Source organism: Macaca nemestrina, chromosome 10, assembly GCF_043159975.1.
Source record: "Macaca nemestrina isolate mMacNem1 chromosome 10, mMacNem.hap1, whole genome shotgun sequence".
In the NCBI taxonomy this organism is placed as follows: domain Eukaryota; kingdom Metazoa; phylum Chordata; class Mammalia; order Primates; family Cercopithecidae; genus Macaca; species Macaca nemestrina.
In genome coordinates this window covers 109288968-109310399 of record NC_092134.1, presented here as the reverse complement: position 1 = coordinate 109310399, position 21432 = coordinate 109288968, and the positions used below count along the sequence as shown (strand labels likewise).

Genomic DNA, 21432 nt, shown 5'->3' with positions numbered 1-21432 from the left:
TCTCTTTCCTCTTGAATCCCCCATATTAAAGAGAAAGACCATATGGGCTAATCTGAAGAAACTGAGATAATAGCATGTTGTAATTTCTAAGGTATATACTGTGACATAGAGACTGAGGCTGGGTACTGAGAGAGAACAGAAAGTGGTATATATATTTACGATTTTTTTTTCTTTTTGAAATTTGGAGCTCGAATGCTTCAGATTCAGTGGAAGGAAGACTGTACACCGATTGCTTGCTATTCCAGGGACTCCCAGCAGGTGTAGAGTTGCCTCACCATCTCTTTTTTTTTTTTTTTTTTTTTTTTTTTTGAGACTGAGTCTCACTCTATTGCCCATGCTGGAGTGCAGTGGCGGCTTGATCTCGGTTCATTGCAATCTCCGCCTCCCAGGTTCAAGTGATGCTCCTGCCTCAGCCTCCCAAGTAGCTGGAATTACAGGCGCCCTCCACCATGCCTGACTAATTTTTGTATTTTTAGTAGAGACGGGTTCCACCATGTTGGCCAGGCTGGTCTCAAACTCCTGACCTCAAATGATCTGCTGCCTCAGTCTCCCAAAATGCTGGGATTACAGTCATGAGCCATTGCCTGGCCCGCCTCATCATCTTTCATACCGCAATAGGTTACCCTAACTCACTAATGCCCAGGAAAAGGAGAAGAAGGGGCAGAAAGAGAAGGGATGACTCTTCCCTTTCTACCCTATCCTCCTTGCTGCCCAGGCAACAATTCCTACTTCTTTTTTTTCCCTTGAGACGGAGTACTACTTTGTTGCCCAGGCTGGAGTGCGGTGGTGCGATCTCGGCTACTGCAACCTCTGCCTCCCAAGTTTGAGATATTTTCCTTCCTCAGCTTCCCGAGTAGCTGGGATTACAGGCACGTGCCACCATGCCTGGCTAATTTTTGTATTCTCAGTAGAGACGGGGTTTCACCATGTTGGCCAGGCTGGTCTCGAACTCGACCTGGTGATCTGCCCACCTCGGCCTCCCCAAGTGCTGGGATTACAGGCGTGAGCCACTGTGCCTGGCCCAGCAATTCCTACTTTTTTTTTTGAGACAGAGTCTTACTCTGTCGCCTAGGCTGGAGTGCAGTGGCGCAATCTCAGCTCACTGCAACCTCCGCCTTCTGGGTTCAAGTGATTCTCCTGCCTCAGCCTCCTGAGTAGCTGGGATTACAGGTGCACATCACCACACGCTGCTAATTTTTTGGTATTTTTAGTAGAGACAGGGGTCTCACCATGTTGGTCAGGCTGGTCTCAAACTCCTGACCTCATGATCCACCCGCCTCGGCATCCCAAAGTTGTGGGATTACAGGCATGAGCCACCGCGCCCAGCCAAAAATTCCTACTTCTTAAATTGACTGTGGTCTGTGCAAAGGAAAGAGGAAGCATAGGTACTCGGAGCAGGCTCCTTTATGAACACAGCAAATGTGGCAGACTTGGCTGAACTCTGTGGCAATCATCATCTCCCCTGAAATAACAGTCTGTATAGTTAAAGCTTGGTAATTACTCAGTAGACTTATATTTGGTCCAACCAATTAGAACACATTAGGCTTCAGGCAGTCTTTTGGGCTTAAACAGTTTGCTTCCGCTGTGCAAAGGTAGCTACTTTTTGAAACTGTGACCAGATTTCCATTGGAGCCTACACAGAGCTTCCATTAGATACAGTGACACTGGGTCTGGTGTCTTGTGAGGACTAGATTTCTGGCTTATGAGGAGGTCTTTTCCTGATCAAACTAGCATTTGGGGTTAAGGAGCAGTGTCCCTCAGCCACAGGTTTTGTAACACAATGACTTCATTCCTCCCACTTCTCCTTAAGAGGCCCTGGAAGAGGGACAGATAAAACTCAGAAGGCCGGGCGCGGTGGCTCAAGCCTGTAATCCCAGCACTTTGGGAGGCTGAGGCGGGCGGATCACAAGGTCAGGAGATCGAGACCACAGTGAAACCCCATCTCTACTAAAAATACAAAAAATTAGCCGGGCGCGGTGGCGGGCGCCTGTAGTCCTAGCTACTCAGGAGGCTGAGGCAGGAGAATGGCGTGAACCCAGGAGGCGGAGCTTGCAGTGAGCCGAGATCGCGCCACTGCACTCCAGCCTGGGCAACAGCGTGAGACTCCGTCTCAAAAAAAAAAAAAAAAAAAAACAACTCAGAAGGTGGTTGAAAACAATTTAAAGGCAAGTCTGAGGTTGAATTTTGGTTACTAAGCTACAAAAGCAAGTTAGAAAGAAGAGAGAAATGAAGAAGAAGAAAAAAAGCTTCTTTAGTTCTAAATAAGCAAACAAATTAATAGTCTCTGCCTGCCAGAAGCTTAAGAACGTGAAGCATAATGACATTTCCTCCTTTTAAAAAGGACCACACAGGGCACTCAAAGGGAAAGTACACCTTACAATAAAAACCAGAGAGGATTAATTGGAACAAAGGGAGTGGAATTTTCCTTCAACAGTCAATATCCGTTAGAGCTTGGCATGCTCTGTTATTTCTACAAAAGTATACAATTTCGGAAGTTTCAGTATAATTTTAGAATTTCTAATATAGGATTTTGCATAGAAATGTCATGCCTGTCAAATTTCTGGGTGGCATGAAAGCTGTGAAAGAACTAAGATGTTCAGTAGAGATTTAGGATTACATATGCTTACACACACACACCCTCAAACAAAATCAGTGAGTAACCAACTACAAACTGGGAAAATATGTACAAGATGAGATAAAAGGTTAATATTCTTAATATATAGAGTTCTTATAAATCACTAAAAAGTGAAACACCAGTAGAAAAATTGGGAAGGTACACAACACAGAACCAACTGATATTAGGAGCTAATCTACACAGCAATCCATGTTCTCTAGTAACTAAAGAAATGCAAATTTAAACAACTAGATATCATTTTGTATCACTGGAGGAGGCAAAACCAGAACCAATGAGTGGAAATTCTAAAGAAGGAGATTTTGGCTCACTGAAAGTATAAACTTCTAAGAGAGCTTTGAAGAAAACAGAAGGAACTACTTGTAAGACCCAGCTCTATCACTGGAGGGAATAAAAATTAGCTTATCCCTTATCAGAAAGTAGATGAGGGCTTTCACCCTGAAATTAAAGTGTTAGACTAGACGAGTGGTTTCCAAATGAGCCCAGTGACAAAACAGACTCACAGTCTTGGGCCATGCCCCAAATTTGCTGAGCCAGAATCTTGGGATGGAGTTCAGGACTTATATTTTTAAAAAATGATTCCAGTTTTGGGCATGACGAAACCAATGGACTAGATGATTCTGAAGAGATGTCCCTTCGATGATCAGATTCTGGACTACCTAATATAATATTTACAGTTTGGGTTTTCATGTATCTTATCTTTAACTGTTGGTCAATTTATTCATAGTGTCTTAATGTCTACTAGTATAGTTCTTTGTTGCAGATGGTCTGTCTGCCTGTAATTTTCTACCATGAGGCTCTCATTCTAGCCAAAAAGAAAGGGATCTGGACACTGTTAAGGGATATAATTAGAATAATTATCAATTATAAGAGACAATGATAACTCCTATTATCCAGAAATTATTGCCAACTGTGATGTTTGCAAAAAATAGCTAACCAGTAAAGGGATCTTAGATATTACAACTCATGTTTAATAATAATGGCCTCAGCCGGGCACGGTGGCTCACGCCTATAATCCCAGCACTTTGGGAGGCCAAGGTGGGTGGATCATGTGGTCAGGAGATCAAGACCATCATGGCTAACACGGTGAAACCCTGTCTCTACTAAAAATACAAAAAAAAAAAAAAATTAGCTGGGCGTGGTGGTGGGCACCTGTAGTCCCAGCTACTCGGAGGCTGAGGCAGGAGAATGGCGTGAACCAGGGAGGCGGACATTGCAGTGAGCCAAGATAGCGCCACTGCACTCTGGCCTAGGCGACAGAGTGAGACTCCGTCTCAAGATAAATAAATAAATAAATAAATAAATAAAAAAAAAAAATGACCTCTAGGACAGAAAATATAGTAATTTAACAAATCTGCCTTAACACTTAGGCAGCAAAACTTCCAAATTTTCTGATTAAATAAATCCCTATCTTCAGTGACAAAGAATGAGGAGGAAAAGATGATGACAATGACCACTCGAACAAGGACAAGAAAGAAAACTGGTTCTTTTTAACCGTGGTTTTCAAAGTGGTCAAAGAGTGGGAGGATTTTTTTGTTTTTGTTTTTTGTTTTTGTTTTTTTTTACAATTTCCCTTACATAGATATACCCCTCCTTTCACCTAAATTTTGCAAAACTTACCTGGAATATCAGGTTATTAAAAAAGTCATGTATTTCAAGTTACATATAAACCCAGGGTACCTTGTTATACATTATGAATGTAGAATAAAATAATATACAATTACTTAAAGTACATAATATTTTATAGCAAAACATTTTGAGTATTTTATTAAAATGTAGCAATCCAATTAAGTACTTCTACAAAACATGCAGAGATTAATACGCAGTTTCAGCACATTTCACTGACCATCACCTCTGACTCTTTCATATGTAATGAGAGAGGGATAAGAACCCCCGCTGCACTCTTACCATGACTTGTCCGTTTTCATCCAAGGTATATCCCTGCTCACTCCAGCCAATGCTCACTACTCAGTGACCTTGAAGATGAACTTCTGAGACTAAGATGTGCCGTTCTCATTTCAATTACGGGAACACTACCACACTCACTCAGTAAGGGAGAAAGAACAATCTCACCGGGTAAGGGGAATGGGGGTGTCTTTGATCCTAAAGTTCTTTCATTAGAAGAGAAGATCCTAGGCTACTACTGGAAATGTCAGGAAAGTCAGTGAGTTTAGATTCGTTCCCAGTGATGCTAAACTTCTTATGCACGTGTAGAAACAGATGGTTCATTTTGTATATTTTGGCTAGAAAAATGAAGGTCTTATCTTAAAACACACCTGACTCTCTTACTGGTATGTATTCTAGGTATTTCCAGGCCAGAAGACTCTTTTTCACATTTGGTCAGACATCCACAGTTGTTGAGAAACTAACGTGAGCACCACAGCTCATTCTGTGATTAAATACACGGCATGGCAGAAGTGGCAACTTAATATTAAAGGATGCAAACGCGGCTCAGAGACGCCCGTTTCTTCAAAATTCTGCTGAAAGTCGGGAGGAAACTGAGAGTAAAGTATGGAAAGATGGCATTTGAAATGCTTCAGAGAAGTGAAGTTGAGCCAACTATTGAAGGATGAGCGGGTTCTCCAGGCAGTTTAAGTGTGCAAAAGGATTCCACTCTAAGACAGCAGCAGAGACAGACACCAAGACAGAAAACAGGCATAGAGCAGACCAGCAGGTTCTTTAGGATTTCAGAACTTAGGCTGGAAGAAGATGAGAGGAGACCCTGCTGCCAATGATCATCAGGCTCACATCATAACACCTTTGTGTGGGATACTACAGAGTACGGGCTTCATCTCACGGGAAGCAGGGAGCACAGTGGGACAGTATGTTTATTAGAAAGACAACACTAGAAGCAGAATGGAGGATAGTCTGGCGATGTGCAATACTGAATCCCAGCGGCCAGGTAAGAAAGAGGCTACTACTGCAGGAGTAGAGCGAGAGATGAAGACAGCTTGAACCAAGGCAGAGACAAGAAGAGAGGGGGCCAGGCACGGTGGCTCACGCCTGTAATCCCAGCACTTTGGAAGGCCAAGGCCAGCGGATCACCTGAGGTCAGGAGGTTCGAGACCAGCCTGACCAACATGGAGAAACCCCGTCTCTACTAAAAATACAAAATTAGCTCGGCATGGTGGCTCATGCCTGTAATCCCAGCTACTCGGGAGGCTGAGGCAGGAGAATTGCTTGAACCTGGGAGGCAGAGGTTGCGGTGAGCCGAGATCGCGCCATTGCACTCCAGCCTGGGTAACAAGAGTGAAACTCCTTCTCAAAAAAAAAAAAAAAAAAAAAAAAGAATAGAGAGGAAGGGTCAAACAGGAGCGAGGAAGAGCTCTCTGATGAGAGTCTCAAAGACTACAGAAATGAGTCATCACGTGCCTCAAAAGTAGGCAGGATGACAGCAAAACACTCAGATACAACTAGGTTCAAACCTGGGCTTTGTACTTTACTATTTATACAACTTTGGGCAATTAACCCCTCTGAGTCTCATACTGATCATATGTAAATCACCAATTATGCTTCCACCTCTTATGGAGTTGTCAGGAGAAACTGGATAAAAAAAAATAGAAAGCCCTAGCTTAGTGACCAACACATAATAGAGGTTCAGAAAAAAAAAAAAGGTCTAAGAAATAGACCAGTAAGATTCACATATATACTTACTTTCTTTGTGTTTCTAAACAAAGATATAAACATGTCTATATTAGGTTAACAATTTATTTCCGAGGCCCAGAAAGCCCTTATTTAGCTCTTCTATTAGTAGAGCCACAGGGAGTAATTTAGAAGGATTTGTATCAAATGTTCAAATGTCTGTTCGGTTCAATTAGCATGTAATGAACACCCTCCAGGAGGGATGTTTGGCTTATACTAGAAATCCTGGGTGCTGTACAATCAACTTCCATTTATCAGCTCTATAGCTGATGTAATGATGCCTGAATGGTTTCATATGGAATCAACATCACAGAATGTTCTCTGACGTTAGTCTCCTATTGCCTATGCAGGAGAAGAGGAACCGTGCTTCAATGGCTTGTTCCCTCGACACATGCAAGCACACACACATTTCCCAAGCTTTCTAACTACCAGGCACCCTAACTCCAAATCACGCTATTTTCCATGTTTCCTCTAAATGACTGGCAGCTAGCTTCTTTCTGCCTCTTTGCCTTGCTAGTGATGCTCACTTTGCCAGGAATAACTTTCATCCGCCTTCAAAACACCAATCCAAAGCCTATTCCTCTTTTAAGGCCCACAATGAAACAACCCCATCAGGAAATGCTGTCTATTGCTGCTTTTGCATTACAACACAATTGAGAATTGCTACTGAATCTGTATGGCCTACAAAGGCTAAAATGTTCACTGTCTTACCCTTTACAGAAAATGTTTGCTTACCTCTGCTCTATGTGAATGGAGGTAAGTGATGAACTTTTCCAGGGGCTATAAAACTAGTAGATGGAGAAACAAAATCCAATGTGGGTGCAGTGGTGTGTCCCTGTAGTCCCAGCTACTCAGGAGGCTGAGGCAGGAGGATCTCATGAGCCCAGGAGACCAGCCTAGGCAGCACAGTGAGATCTCCATCCTTTAAAAAAACAAAAACAACAACAAAAAGAAACCCAAATCCACACCCTTCCTAGGCTGTGATTCTCAGTGCCTGACCTCTGAAAGCTGCTCTGTAAATGTTGGTTAAATGAATGGAATCACTTTTAATTTCTACAGGCATTTTACTACAAATCATGGATATGAAAAGAAATCCCTCATGGGACATGACAAAATGCTGGCAAGAGGGTAGCATGGTACTAGCCAGGCGCGGTGGCTCATGCCTGTAATCCCAGCACTTTGGGAGGTGGAGGCAGGAGGATTCCCTGAGGTTGGGAGCTCGAGACCAGCCTGACCAACATGGCGAAACCCTGTCTCTACTAAAAATACAAAAAATTAGCTGGGCGTGGTGGTGAGTGCCTATAACCCCAGCTACTTGGGAGAGTGAGGCAGGGAGAATTGCTTGAACCCCAGAGGTGGAGGTTGCAGTGAGCTGAGATCGTGCCACTGCACTCCAGCCTGGGCGACAAAGCAAGACTCCATCTCAAGAAAAAAAAAAAAAAAAAGAGAGAGTAGAGAGAGTAGCATGGTACCTCACATAGTTTTATAAAATTAAAATACATCAGAATTTAAAATGTGATATTTAGCAATATGGATACAGCTGGAGGTCATTATCCTAAGCAAATTAATGCAAAAACAAAAAATCAAATACTACATATTCTCACTTACAAATGGGAGCTAAACATTGGGTATACATGGACATAAAGATGACTAAAACAGGGAGGAAAGGATGGGGGCAAGGGTTGAAAAACTATCTATTGGGTACTACGCTGAGTACCTGGATGACAGGACCATTCGTACCCCAAACCTCAGCACCACACAATATACCCATGTGACACACTTGCACGTGTAACCCCAAATCTAACATGAATGTTGAATTTTTAAAAAATGTGATATTTTAAGATACAAAGCGAGTAGAGACAATGACAAAGTCTTTATAGAGAAATTAAACCTATCGTATAACTAAATGAATAAGGTGGAAGAGCAAAATATATTCAATTCAATTTAAAACAGTATTTGTGGAGTACTTCCTTTAAAAGTATTTACCAGAACACTGTCAACTATTATACATAGTTAATTTAAAAAAAACCTCTTCTATGATATATATTCTTTGAGCATTTGTTTCCTCATCTATAAAACTGACATAACACCTGATAATATCTAGAAACCCAAGGTTTTTGTGATAATTAAATTAGAAACTGTATGTACATCTCTGAGACACTGAAGATATTTAATAAAAATTTACTGATGATTGCACTCAGTTATGCCTCCTGCAATCTTTTTTAATTCTTTTGAGATAAGGTCTCACTCTGTTGCCCAGGCTGGAGTACAGTGGTGCAATCATGGCCCACTGTACCAACCTCAATCTCCTGGGCTCAAGCAATCCTCCCACCTCAGCCTCCTGAGTAGCTGAGACGACAGGCACACACCACTACCACGCCTGGCTAATTCCTTATTTTTCCTACAGACAGGGTCCCACTGTGTTGCCCAGGCTGATCTTGAACTCCTGGGCTCAAGCAATCCCCCTGCCTTAGTCTCCCAAAGTGCTGGGATTACAGGCATGAGCTACTGCACCCAGCCCCTCCTTCACTCTTTGTACTGTGTGCAGGGAGCACAAGTGGAGAGCTGATGGTGATGGCAGGGAGCGTGATTTTTCTGGAACATCAATAAATCATTTTCTCTTTTATCATATGACTGTTCATTTAAATGAAACTAGCCCCTTCTCTTCATGCTTAGAGGACATATTACTAACACTGCTGTTTTAATTCTATCTGATTAGTCCATCTCTCCAATTCATTGCATAAAAAGGAGACATTTGCTCAAATCAGTATTTGAACAAAAATGTGAAGTAGACAATTAAAAAAACAAACATATCCAGTTACTCTTCTTTCTTTAAGGTTGCAGTGAGCTAAGGAGGTGGTACTGAGAGGAGTCCAGATAATGGAAAGATTGGAAAAAACAGCTTCTAATATTTGATTAATTTGATTAAATTGATTCTCCACATGGGAATACTACGTGACTCTCCATTTCATTTTTTTTCTATAGATCCAGCAAGCCGGTTATTGAGCAAATAATACGAACAACTGAGTGTGGTTCTTGTCAGTTTTCTTTAGAAGGTTTAGGACACCTGGGTAACAGTGAAACCCTACATGTTCTTAAACTACAAAGTGGGCTGTTAGTGAATTTAAGCAAAATTTTTATTACAGTGAGTCTTGTCAAGTTGTTTTAAAGACATTTAGTCAAAGGCGCATAGAGTTCCTAATTAAGAATATCAAGCAAAAGCCGCAGAACATTTTCCCTTTCAGAAAAAAGGAATTCAGGCTGGGCGCAGTGGCTCATGGCTCATGCCTGTAATCCCAGCACTTTGGGAGGCCGAGGCGGGCGGACAAGGTCAGGAGTTCGAGACCAGCCTGGCCAACATGGTGAAACTAAACTTTAGTAGAAACATGGTCTCTACTAAAAATACAAAAATTAGCTGGGTGTGGTAGCACATGCATGTAATCCCAGCTACTAGGGAGGCTGAGGCAGAATTGCTTGAACCCCAGAGGTGGAGGTTGCAGTGAGCCAAGATTGTGCCACTGCACTACAGCCTGGGTGATAGAGCAAGATTCTGTCTAAAAAAAAAAAAGGAATTCAAATATGGCTCAAATCTGGAGTCTAAGCCAGCAGGTAACCATGTTCCTTTAAAGCCATCTCTAGCATAACAATGAGCCCATCAATCATTTGCTCCAGGAAACTTAAGAAAAAGAGATGACGTAAGGCATCTGGCTGGGGTGCAAATGTGTTATGTTCTACAATATTCAGTAAGCACTACCTGTTATTTGTTTTTTAGTCTCCAAGTCTCTGGTTTGCTTCAGCACCTGGAGCAGCCGAGGTATCCCATTTAGTTCAGCCACCTCCAATTTGTTGTCATTGTCTTCAAATACTAAGTTTCTCAAGGCCCCACACACAGATCGCTGAACGTCTTCATTCTGAACTTTTAGGAGCTGCAGAAGCTTGGGGATGCCACGAAGCTGGTTAACCTGGGGAAGAAGTAGATGCACATTTCTAATATTAATTTTGATGTGGCATCAAGACATTCAATGTAATACAAACAGATGAAGTTTACTGATGCTGATTAGAACCTTTCTTCGTCAACAACTATGTGTAGCACAACTGAGATTCTTGTAGAATATACCCCAGCTATAAGGCAGTTATCTGTCATCAAGGAACTTACAGTAAATTCAGGAAGTTAAGACTGAAACCTATGAAATAATTGAAGGCGAAGATTAAGTGATAAAGGGTGCATAGGTACTAGTTAAACAAAGTTAAGTGATAAAAGCTTGGAGCATAATAAAAATGAAGAGAATTGGGAATGTAGGCAGTAAGGGAAGTTTTATTAAAGAATCCAGAATTACGTATGTTTTTTCCTAAGACAAAACTTTATAGTCCATACAAAATGAATAGCATCACTTTCATTAACAGAAGTAAAAATGGATTTACTATGTCAACCTCAGTAGTAATGCAAACTAACCCTAAATTCTTACACTCAATTGCATTGAGTATTTTAAAAGACTTATAAAACCTATGCAAGCAGTTTAAGCAGATAAAATAACTTTACACTTTTAAATGTGTTATTTAAAAAATATTCCTTCTCTCCAAATACGTAAGAAAGCGCATGCTATTAGAGAAAGGGCACAACCACCAATGGGAAACAAATTGATGGTTTAAATTTTGAAACCTATGGGTGTTTAAGAAGAGGCCAAATAATCCTAATCTAAACAAGGAGATTTCCTGTTTTAGTCTGAAAATATTATCTAAAGAAATTAAAAGGCAGACACAGTGTTGATGAAATGAAACATTAGGTTGTAGACTGAAGGCTTTCCTTCTCTTAGGCTTCCATTCACATTTGATTTTGAAACTTTTAAGTTGCCAAGAGCAGTTGGTAAAGATCTCATTTTCACTATCTTAATGCAGAAATTTTGAGGAAGTAAGTTTTCATGAATGGGCATGAGCTTCCCTTTCAGACGAAGTTTGTCACTTAGCAAGGACACCCTAACTGCCAGCAGTTTATGCTCAGCAGAGAGCTGCATGCCTGGCTTGGGGCAGATTTGCATATTTTCTATGTATCAAACTCTAGCCTCCCTTTCATAGACAGATAAATGGTATTTAGGACACAGGCTCCAATATTACATATTCTTTTGACAGGACTGGAGAAAAGTCTAGAAAGGTGGAAATAAGTATCAGAATTGTAAAACAATATAAATAATAAAAATAATAGCCACAATAACAACCACAATCATTATAATAAAGCAAAAATTACAACTCCTCTCCCTCCTACTTCTAACATTAAGAAGTGTCAGTATAGTGTTAGGAGTTTTATATACATTATCTAATTAATAGATTGCAAGAACCTTAAGAAGAAAGTACTCTTGATTCCTTTAAGGCTTCACTGGACGTAATAAGGAATAAATACTTCCACTTGCTGACTGCCTTCTGAGGAGACATTTGCTGAACAAGAGACAGATGGGAGAGTGGCCACAGCAATTCTGTTGGACTGTGTCTAAAGCCATTTAAATGCATGATAAAGATTTCTTAGCTGGCTGGGTGCGGTGGCTTATGCCTGTAATCCCAGCACTTTGGGAGGTCGAGGTGGGCGAATCACGAGGTCAGGAGTTCGAGACCAGCCTGGCCAACAAGGTGAAACCCCATCTCTATTAAAAATAAAACATTAGCTGGGCGTGGCAGTGCATGCCGGTAATCCCAGCTACTCAGGAGGCTGAGGCAGGAGAATTGCTTGAACCCGGGAGGCGGAGCTTGCAGTGAGCAGAGATGGCACCACTGCACTCCAGCTTGGGCGACAGTGTGAGACTCCATCTCAAAAACAAACAAAAAAGATTTCTTAGAATGGCGTAAAAACCCGGGAGGCAGAGCTTGCAGTGAGCTGAGATCCGGCCACTGCACTCCAGCCTGGGCGACACAGCGAGACTCCGTCTCAAAAAAAAAAAAAGAAAAAAAAAAAAAAAAAAAAAAAAGATTTCTTAGCTGTCAAGTAAATCTGGTCCAACAGATTATTTCATCACTTCATCTATTCCTATTACAGGCTGAGTATCCCTTATCTGAAAATCTGAAATCTGAAATACTTCAAAATCTGAAACTTTTTGAATGCTAACATAATGCTCCAAGGGAGTAATTCAGATCTTGGATTTTTGGATTAGGAAGGCTCAACCAATGTAATGCAAATATTCCCAAATCTGAAAAACCCCAAATTCAAAATACTTCTAGTCTCAAGCATTTTGGATAAGCGACACTTAACCTGTATTATACTTCCTTAAAAGCAAAAAAAAAAAAAAAAAAAAGAAACACACACACACACACACACCACAATTTATGTTAAAACAATCTGTAATTCACATTTCCCTAATTCCCTAATTTTTATTTCATGGTAAGGTTTTAAGGTAAATTCATACTATCTCTTTTTTTTTTTTTATACAGAGTCTCACTCTGTCACCCAGGCTGGAGTGCAGTAACATGATCTTGGCTCACTGCAACCTCTGCCCCCTGAGTTCAAGCAATTCTCCTGCCTCACTCAGCCCCCCAGTTGCTGGGATTACAGGTGTGCGCTACCACGCCCAGCTAGTTTTTGTATTCTGAGTGGAGATGGGGTTTTGCCATGTCAGCCAGGCTGGTCTCAAATTCCTGACCTCAAGTGATCCACCTACCTTGGCCTCCCAAAGTGCTAGGATTACAGGGGTGAGCCACTGCACCCAGCCGGCTTCCTCCTTTTAATAAGTTAAATTACAGAAAGAAAGGCCTTGACTGGCAAAATAGCACTGTGGGATATATACCCGTGTCTTCTGGGTGAACCCTGTTATTCTGTTACCATGCCACATTGCCTGTTTCTAAGTTTTTGAGAAAATATAAGTTTACAATATAAATTCACACTGTATAAGCTACATGAATGCCAGATATACCAAATCTTCCCAGTAGCAGTATACATATCAGATGCAAAAACAAAATCCTATTTGTCCTGAGGTACTTTGGCAGCTTTAGACATATTTTATTAACTTAATTCTTAATTTATAAGTTGTCTTCTTCAAAATATGATGGGAAATGGCTTACTGGCCATATTGTATTTCAAGCTGCAATCATAGAATTAGTACAAAGTGACATATGGAAGCCTCCCCCAGCTCAGAACAGCTCCCTTACCCTGTCACCTTTATCACCTTGGCTTTCAGCACTCGCTCTAGCCCGGAAAGAGAGAACTACAGACACAGCGGTGCTCCGATAAAGGCTGAAATCTGGCTACAGCTCTACTTACTGTATAACTTGACTCCCTAGTGTCTGGTACTTATCCCAAGTTTAAAAATAGGCTTTAGTTACTTTCATCGATTTTATCAAGCAAATGGATATAAATCCTGCTAAACGCAAAAAGTTAATGACCTTCTCCTTGCATTTAACTAAAAGATGGTAGGTGATGAATCCTATCCACAGTAGGACCAATGTCAAATATGCTGCTCTTGTCCTTAACATTCAGGGAAGCAGCTGGGACCAGAGAGGTTTGATGAGTTTCCCAATTATACTGAATCCTCGGGGTATTTTTCCCTCCTTTGGGAAAAGGAAAAAAGAAATAGACTAACATGCATGTTTCAGAACTTCAAAAAAGTTATCATTTGAGTTGGTTTCTAAATACATGAAAGGGCAGAGTCACATATGAGAATCTTAACTCTCTCTGTGGCTTTATTCTGATTATCTTTCCTGTCAATTACAAAATAAGTAAATGACGAGGACTTCTGGTTGCAAATAAGTACAGGGAACACACGGCCTCTGCTGAGGCAAAGGCTCTGTCCAGCCCCGGAGCCTTCTTTGCTCTCACTTCCTCCTCCTGTCTGGAAGGTTCAGTCCACTCTGCCTCTCTTCCAGCAAAGCCCTATTCATCCTGTGGGATCCAGCTCAAATGTCACCTCCTCTATGAAATGTCACTCCCTTTCTCTGCTTTCCCTCCCATTATAATTAATCACTCCCTGTAAATTGACATAACCTTTCAGGAAGGCAAGTGGCAATATGTGTCAAAACTTTTAAAATATTCACTTCTAGTAACCTTTATTGGGAAACAATGTGAAATGAAGACACAGACTAACATGCAAAAATAGTGACTACTTCTTTTATAATAGCAGAAAATAAGAAACCATGAATATCCAGCAGTGGGGGAAGACTGGTTGATAGTTGTCACATACCCATATGTTGAGGTATCCACAGGTGAGGCAGACCTGACAAAGACACTATTAGCCACACAGTTCCCTCACTAGTCAAATGGGAATTACTGTGTAAGATGAGCAATTACATGTCAGGCACACAGCAGTCACTCAATACAAGGTTGCAACTACCATCACCTTTAACAAGTTAACTGAAACTGGCCATCAGAGAAATGCAAATCAAAACCACAATGAGATACCATCTCATACCAGTTAGAATGGCAATCACTAAAAAGTCAGGAAACAACAGTTGCTGGAGAGGATGTGGAGAAATAGGAACGCTTTTACACTGTTGTTGGGACTATAAACTAGTTCAACCATTGAGGAAGACAGTGTGGCGATTCCTCAAGGATCTAGAACTAGAAATACCATTTGACCCAGCCATCCCATTACTGGGTATATACCCAAAGGATTATAAATCATGCTGCTATAAAGACACATGCACACGTATGTTTATTGCGGCACTATTCACAATAGCAAAGACTTGGAACCAACCCAAATGTCTATCAGTGGCAGACTGGATTAAGAAAATGTGGCACACATACACTATGGAATACTATGCTGCCATAAAAAAGGATGAGTTCATGTCCTTTGTAGGGACATGGATGAAGCTGGAAACCATCATTCTGAGCAAACTAACGCAAGGACAGAAAACCAAACACCGCATGTTCTCACTCATAGGTGGGAATTGAACAGTGAGACCACTTGGACACAGGAAGGGGAATACCACACACCAGGGCCTGTTGTGTGGAGAGGGGAGAGAGGAGGGATAGCATTAGGAGATATACCTAATGTAAATGACGAGTTAACGGGTGCAGCACACCAACATGGCACTTGTATACACATGTAACAAACCTGTACATTGTGCACATGTACCCTAGAACTTAAAGTATGATAATAAAAAAAAAAAATTGTTATAAAAATTCATATGTCATTTAAAAAATGGAATAAGGCCAGGCGTGATTGCTCATGCCTATAATCCCAGCACTTTGGAAGGCTGAGGCAGGTTAGATCACTTGAGGTCAGGAGTTCAAGACCAGCCTGGCCTTAGTGAAACCAGGTCTCTACTAAAAATACAAAAAATTAGCTGGGCGTGCTGGTGCAAGCCTGTAATCCCAGCTACTGGGGAGGCTAAAGCAGAAGAATTGCTTGAATCCGGGAGGCAGAGGTTGCAGTGAGCTGAGATAGCGCCACTACACTCCAGCCTGGGCGACAGAGCGAGACTCCATCTCAAAAAAAATAAAAAAAATAAAAATGGAATAAAACATCTATGCATTTCTACTTATAAACACAGGCAAAAAGGAAATGAGATTAGGGAATTTGGGAGAAGTGGCAAATGTATGAGTCATAAATAGGATCTGCCATTTTCTATGTTTTCAAATAACAAGCCTGTATTTGTGCACACTTTTAAAAATTGAAATAAAAATTTTCTTTTGTGGGGACAAAGAAAGCTACATAAGCAATTTGATTGAAGATATGTAAATATAAGCATTAAAAATTAGAGAACAAACCCAAAATGATAACGGGGAGATTATGGGTGCATTTTCTTTTATGTTTTTTAATTTCTCAAATTTCTTATCAAAAACTTGAATTTGTTTTATAATAAGTTTTTGCAAGATATTTATGGCAGTAACTACTTCAATAATGCGATATGAAACAGCATGAAAATAAGACCATGTTAAAAGGGGTCTTACGACTAAATAAGGGATTTATCTTTTATCCTGCAGGCAATGGGGGCAGTTATCGGAAAGGTCTCCCTGGGGTCCGTGAGGCATGAGACTATTAGGAATGGATAAGAATGGAGACAGGGATGTTAATCTGGAGACAGCTGGATTAACACAAGATGGTGCTGGGACCAAGTCAGTAGCTCTGAGTAGGGAGGGAAAGATGTGGGTAGATTCCAGATACTTTTAAAAGTAGCATTAATAGGACTTGAAGACTAAGTGACTATGAGAGGTAAGTTAAAAAGAAGGTTCACCACATGTTCTCACTCATAGGCGGGAATTGAACAATGAGAACACTTGGACACAGGATGGGGAACATCACACACCCGGGCCTGTTATGGGGTAGGGGGAGCGGGGAGAGATAGCATTAGGAGATATACCTAATGTAAATGATGAGTTAACGGGTGCAGCACGCCAACATGGCACATGTATACATATGTAACAAACCTGTACGCTGTGCATATGTACCCTAGAACTTAAAGTATAATAATAATAAAAAAAAAGATTCAAAGTATTCAAGTTTTGGTGTCAAATTACCTGGGTGAACTACCCTCCTACCGTTCACTGACAGGGAACAATATGCTTGGAGTTACTGCCTTGGGGCAGGCAGTGCACCATTATCTGATTGCATTATCAGGACAACTCTTGGCAGGAGAACTATTTCCACTTTATAGGTAAGAAAGCTGAAGCTCAGAGAAGGAAAATATCTTGCCCAAGGGCATCTATGTAATTAGGGTGCTGGGAATCAAATTCAGCTAGCAGTGACTCTTGAGAGTCCATGATTAAGCCACCAATGTCCTGCCTCCGAGCCCAACAGGAAGAACAAGTTCAGAGGGAGGGTTGGAGAGTAGAGAAGAAAAGCAAAAGAAGATAATAGGTTCAGGCTGGCACTACGGCTCATGTCTGTAATCCTAGCACTTTGGGAGGCCAAGGTGGGAAGACTGCTTGAGCCCAGGAGTTAAAGACCAGCTTGGGCAACGCAGGGAGATCCCATCTGTATAAAAAATGTTTAAAAATTAGCTGGGCATAGTGGCATGCACCTGTAGTCTCAGCTACTCGGGAGGCTGAGACAGGAGGATTGCTTGAGGTCAGAAGGTCGAGGCTACAGTGCGCCATGATAGTGCCACTGCCCTGCAGCCTGGGCAACAGAGTAAGAACATGTCTGAAAAAAAAAAAAACAGAGAGAGAGAGAGATCAACAGTGTAAAACACCAAAAATCCTAATCAAACAAACAAAATGAGGACTGAAAAGCTGCTACTGGTTTTAAAAGTATTATGATTTAAAATTTTGATCTCTATGTCCAAATTATAATTTTCTTTCATACATACATTTAAAAACTATAGTACCATGTTTAATATAAGGATTTTTCAAATGTTCTTGGGTTATAACATTATAATTCTTAGGCTTTCTATGAAGCATATACATTTTTAGTTTTGCATATAATTTTCATGTTTCATCATTCTCAAAACCAGTCTTTGTTCTAGTTTTATCTCTGAGTAATGGTCAAGCCAGCAAACACAACTTCAATCCTATGTGTAAGCAAAATGATATTTTTAATCAAATTAGTAATTTAAGAGATAGTAGAAATCTAGACCAACTTGGGCAACAGAATAAAAATTCCAGTAATTTGTAATACGAAATCGAAGCATACATAATGATGCCCAGTTTTTAAAAACTAGGAATAGGCCCTGGTGTGGCGGCTCATGCCTATAATGCCCAGCACTTTGAGAGGCCAAAGTGGGAAGACTACTTGAGCCCAGGGATTTGTGACCAGCCTGGGAACACAGGGAGACCCCATCTCTATGAAAAAAAAAAATTAGCCAGGCATGGTGGTATGTGCCTGTGGCTCCAAGCTACTTGGGAGGCTAAGGTGGGAGGAATGACGCCCAGAGGTCAAGGCTGCAGTGAGCCATGATCACACCATGCACTCCAGCCTGGGCAACAGAACAAGACCCTGTCTCAAACAAACAAACAAAACTCCCCCAAAACCAGGGATAAACAAATATTTAAAGATTTAAAGATATTTAAATCTAAATATTAAAACAAGTATTTAAATATTTAAAGACAAATATTTAAAGATTTATCTCTGACTAGCTATTAAAGGATCAATATTTAGCCCCATTCCCTTCACCTATATGTATAAAGAAGGTTCATCACTAGCTAAATATCTTCTAAAATCCTTACTCATTCTTCCTATGGAGCAAATAGGCAAAGGGTCAGTGAGAAATACTCCATAATTACACAACTTTTGAAACAGAAAAGTCTAGATGTAGGGATAGGTCTTTTAAAGCAATATCTAACATACAGACATCGAGATGAAAAATATTGAGTTTGATCTCACAAGAATTTTAAAATCTTGCATGATGAAAGATACCATAAACAAAGTTAGCAACAACAACAAAGATAGAACAGGAGAAACTATCTGCCACATAAGTAACAACAGATTAATATGTGTAATAGGTAAAGAACTGTAAGTCATTATGAAAGAAACATATCTTAGTAGAAAAAAATACACAATGGATTAAAAATGACAATTCACTGAAGAAATACAAAGTCAAAAACCACACCAAAAGGTGCTCAACTTCATGAATAATTAATGAATGCAAGTGAAAAAAAAAAATCAGCAGAAGCTCTTTTGTGTGACCCTTCCTCAACCGAACTGCAAGGTTTACCAACCACATGCTCTTTTCCCTCTGTGAAACCTCCTTGATTCTCAGAGTACTATCAAAGCTGGTAGGTTACTCTATTTGAGCCTTTGCACTTCTATTTCTACCAGTTGAGTTACATGTTTACCAATAGTAATTTAGGTTTGTTTCCCAGTGTATTTATGTCAATTGTATTTGTTATAATTATGTAATTTACTTACCTATTCTATAAATGGATGGAATGTAAGTATAGAAAGAGTACTTATTTCGCTGAAAATTAATCTGAATATTTTGGAAAGACTAGATGAAGGTGAAAAGCTTAAGAGAGCTTTGTAATTAGTGGTGGATAGAATTAATGTAAGAGACTAGGATTTGAACTCAGATGAATTAGTTCCATTAAGTTCTCATTCCACTTTAAACTTAAACTAAAAATGGCAGATGATCTATAATGGGCATAGTCTATGCATGCAAGATGACGACAAATTCTAGAAAAGTGTTTATCACTTTAAAAAATAATTTTCTCAATAACTTTTTTTGTGTGTTTGTATGACAGAGTCTCTCGCTGTTGTCCAGGCTGAAGTACACTGGCATGATCCTGGCTCACTGCAACTTCTGCCTCCTGGGTTCAAGATATCCTCCTGCCTCAGCCTTCTGAGTAGCTGGGACTACAGGTGCGTGTCACCATGCCAGTTAATTCTTGTATTTTTAGTACAGATGGGGTTTCGCCATGGTGGCCAGGCTGGTCTTGAACTTCTGACCTCAGATGATGTGCCTGCCTTGGCCTCCCAAAGTGCAGGGATTACAGGTATGAGACACTGCACCTGGCCCTCAATAACTCTTTGGACAACTACTAGTCTTGATTTCAAAATATAAGAAAATTTCTATGATAATGAAATGCCAATTTTTGCTTCTCAGATTAACAAAAACAAAAGAATAATACCTTGTGGTAGTAATGGTACATGGAAATGAACACTCTGATAAAATGTTGATGGGAGTGTAAACTTGTACAGTTTTTCGGAGGACTTATTGGGGAGTTATTTATCAAAATTAAAAATGACTCGATAGTTATTAACAACTCAACTTACCTACTGCCTGAAACAAAAATTGGACAAAGCATACAATGGTTTCAATAACTGAATATTAGTAAATGATGGATAGCGATCCCTTAGATATCACTGCCTTGGGAGAGTTCCCAGGCTACAGGGCAGTGAGAGAAAACTTAAGTGAAACTCAATAGAGTTGAGGGCACAGAGCTCAGAGTCTGAGAAGACCAAAGGGGCGAATTTGTTCAGAAAAGAGTATCACAGAGAAAAGAGCCGAACAGAAAGGGAGCTCCTGAGATCTGCAGAGGACCTGCCCGCTAGTATTCAGTAGAGTATTAATTAGTGCACATGGTATGAGGAAACTGTCTGAGGCCAGGGAAATAATCATCCAAAAGGATTTAAGGGAACAGCTCCCCATGTTCACACAGGCCTAGGAACAATGACTATTTTTGTCAGCCAGCCAGAAAAATCTCAAAAATTCCTGCTACATTAGGTAGAGTTCTCAGAAGTGTCTTGCCTTAAGAAGTAGGGATTAATGATCTCTAGAATAAATGCTGCTCCGGTTCCACTTAACGAATCTTAAAAGTAGAATTTGAGTGCAAGGAGAGGGAAAGCATTAGGACAAATACCGAATGCATGCGGGGCTTAAAACCTAGATGATGGGTTGATAATGCAGCAAACCACCATGGCACATGTATACCTATGTAACAAACCTGCACACTGCACATGTATCCCAGAGCTTAAAGTAAAATTTTTTTAAAAAGTAGAATTTGGTCTGGGCGTGGTGGCTCAGGCCTGTAATACCACCACTTTGGGAAGCCAAGGTGGGTGGATCATGAGGTCAGGAGTTTGAGACCAGCCTGGCCAGCATGGTGAAACCCCATCTCTACTAAAAATACAAAAATTAGCCCAGCATGGTGGCGCGTGCCTGTAATCCCAGCTACTTGGGAGGCTGAGGCATGAGAATCGCTTGAACCTGGGAGGTGGAGGTTGCAGTGAGCCGAGATCACACCACTGCACTCCAGCCTCTGGGACAGAGCAAGACTCCATCTCAACACAAACAAACAAACAAAGTAGAATTTGAAAGGATCAAACTGTTTCCAAGTACCTTAACTGCACCCAGAACAAAGCTCAATGACCCATAATGTGGAGAAAAGCCAATCAATCAAAAGCTACCTAGAATAGACACAGATGTTAGAATTAGCAGACAAGAACATTAAGGTAGCAATTTTATCTGTCTTCCGTATGTTCAAAAATCTTGAGCAAAGATGGAACATGTTAAATAGAAACACATAAGACATAAAAATACTGAAATCTAACTTTTAGAGATGAAAACTACAATGAAGAAAAAATACACTGAATAAGATTAATGGCATATTAAACACATATTAATGTATTAATGGCATATTAAACACATATTAAGAGATTAGCAAACTTACAGCATAGGAATTGAACTTGTCTAAAAACACAGAGAAAGAAGACTAAAAAAGAAAGCCCTAAAGAAGCCTAATATGTATGTGATTGTAGTTCCCACAGGAGGAATAGAAAAAATGTGACATTTTTCTAATTTTG

General features: G+C 40.5%; 1 protein-coding gene across 2 annotated transcripts in view; it reads right to left on the bottom strand.

The window, feature by feature from the left end:
• Positions 1-21432, bottom strand: part of LOC105484283 (plakophilin 2) — a 109739-nt gene that overhangs the window by 51576 nt on the left and 36731 nt on the right. For both annotated transcript variants that reach the window (XM_071071898.1, XM_071071899.1), the window contains exon 5: positions 10029-10236. In XM_071071898.1, the coding sequence (XP_070927999.1) occupies positions 10029-10236 (208 nt within the window). The remainder of the gene's footprint in view (positions 1-10028; positions 10237-21432) is intronic.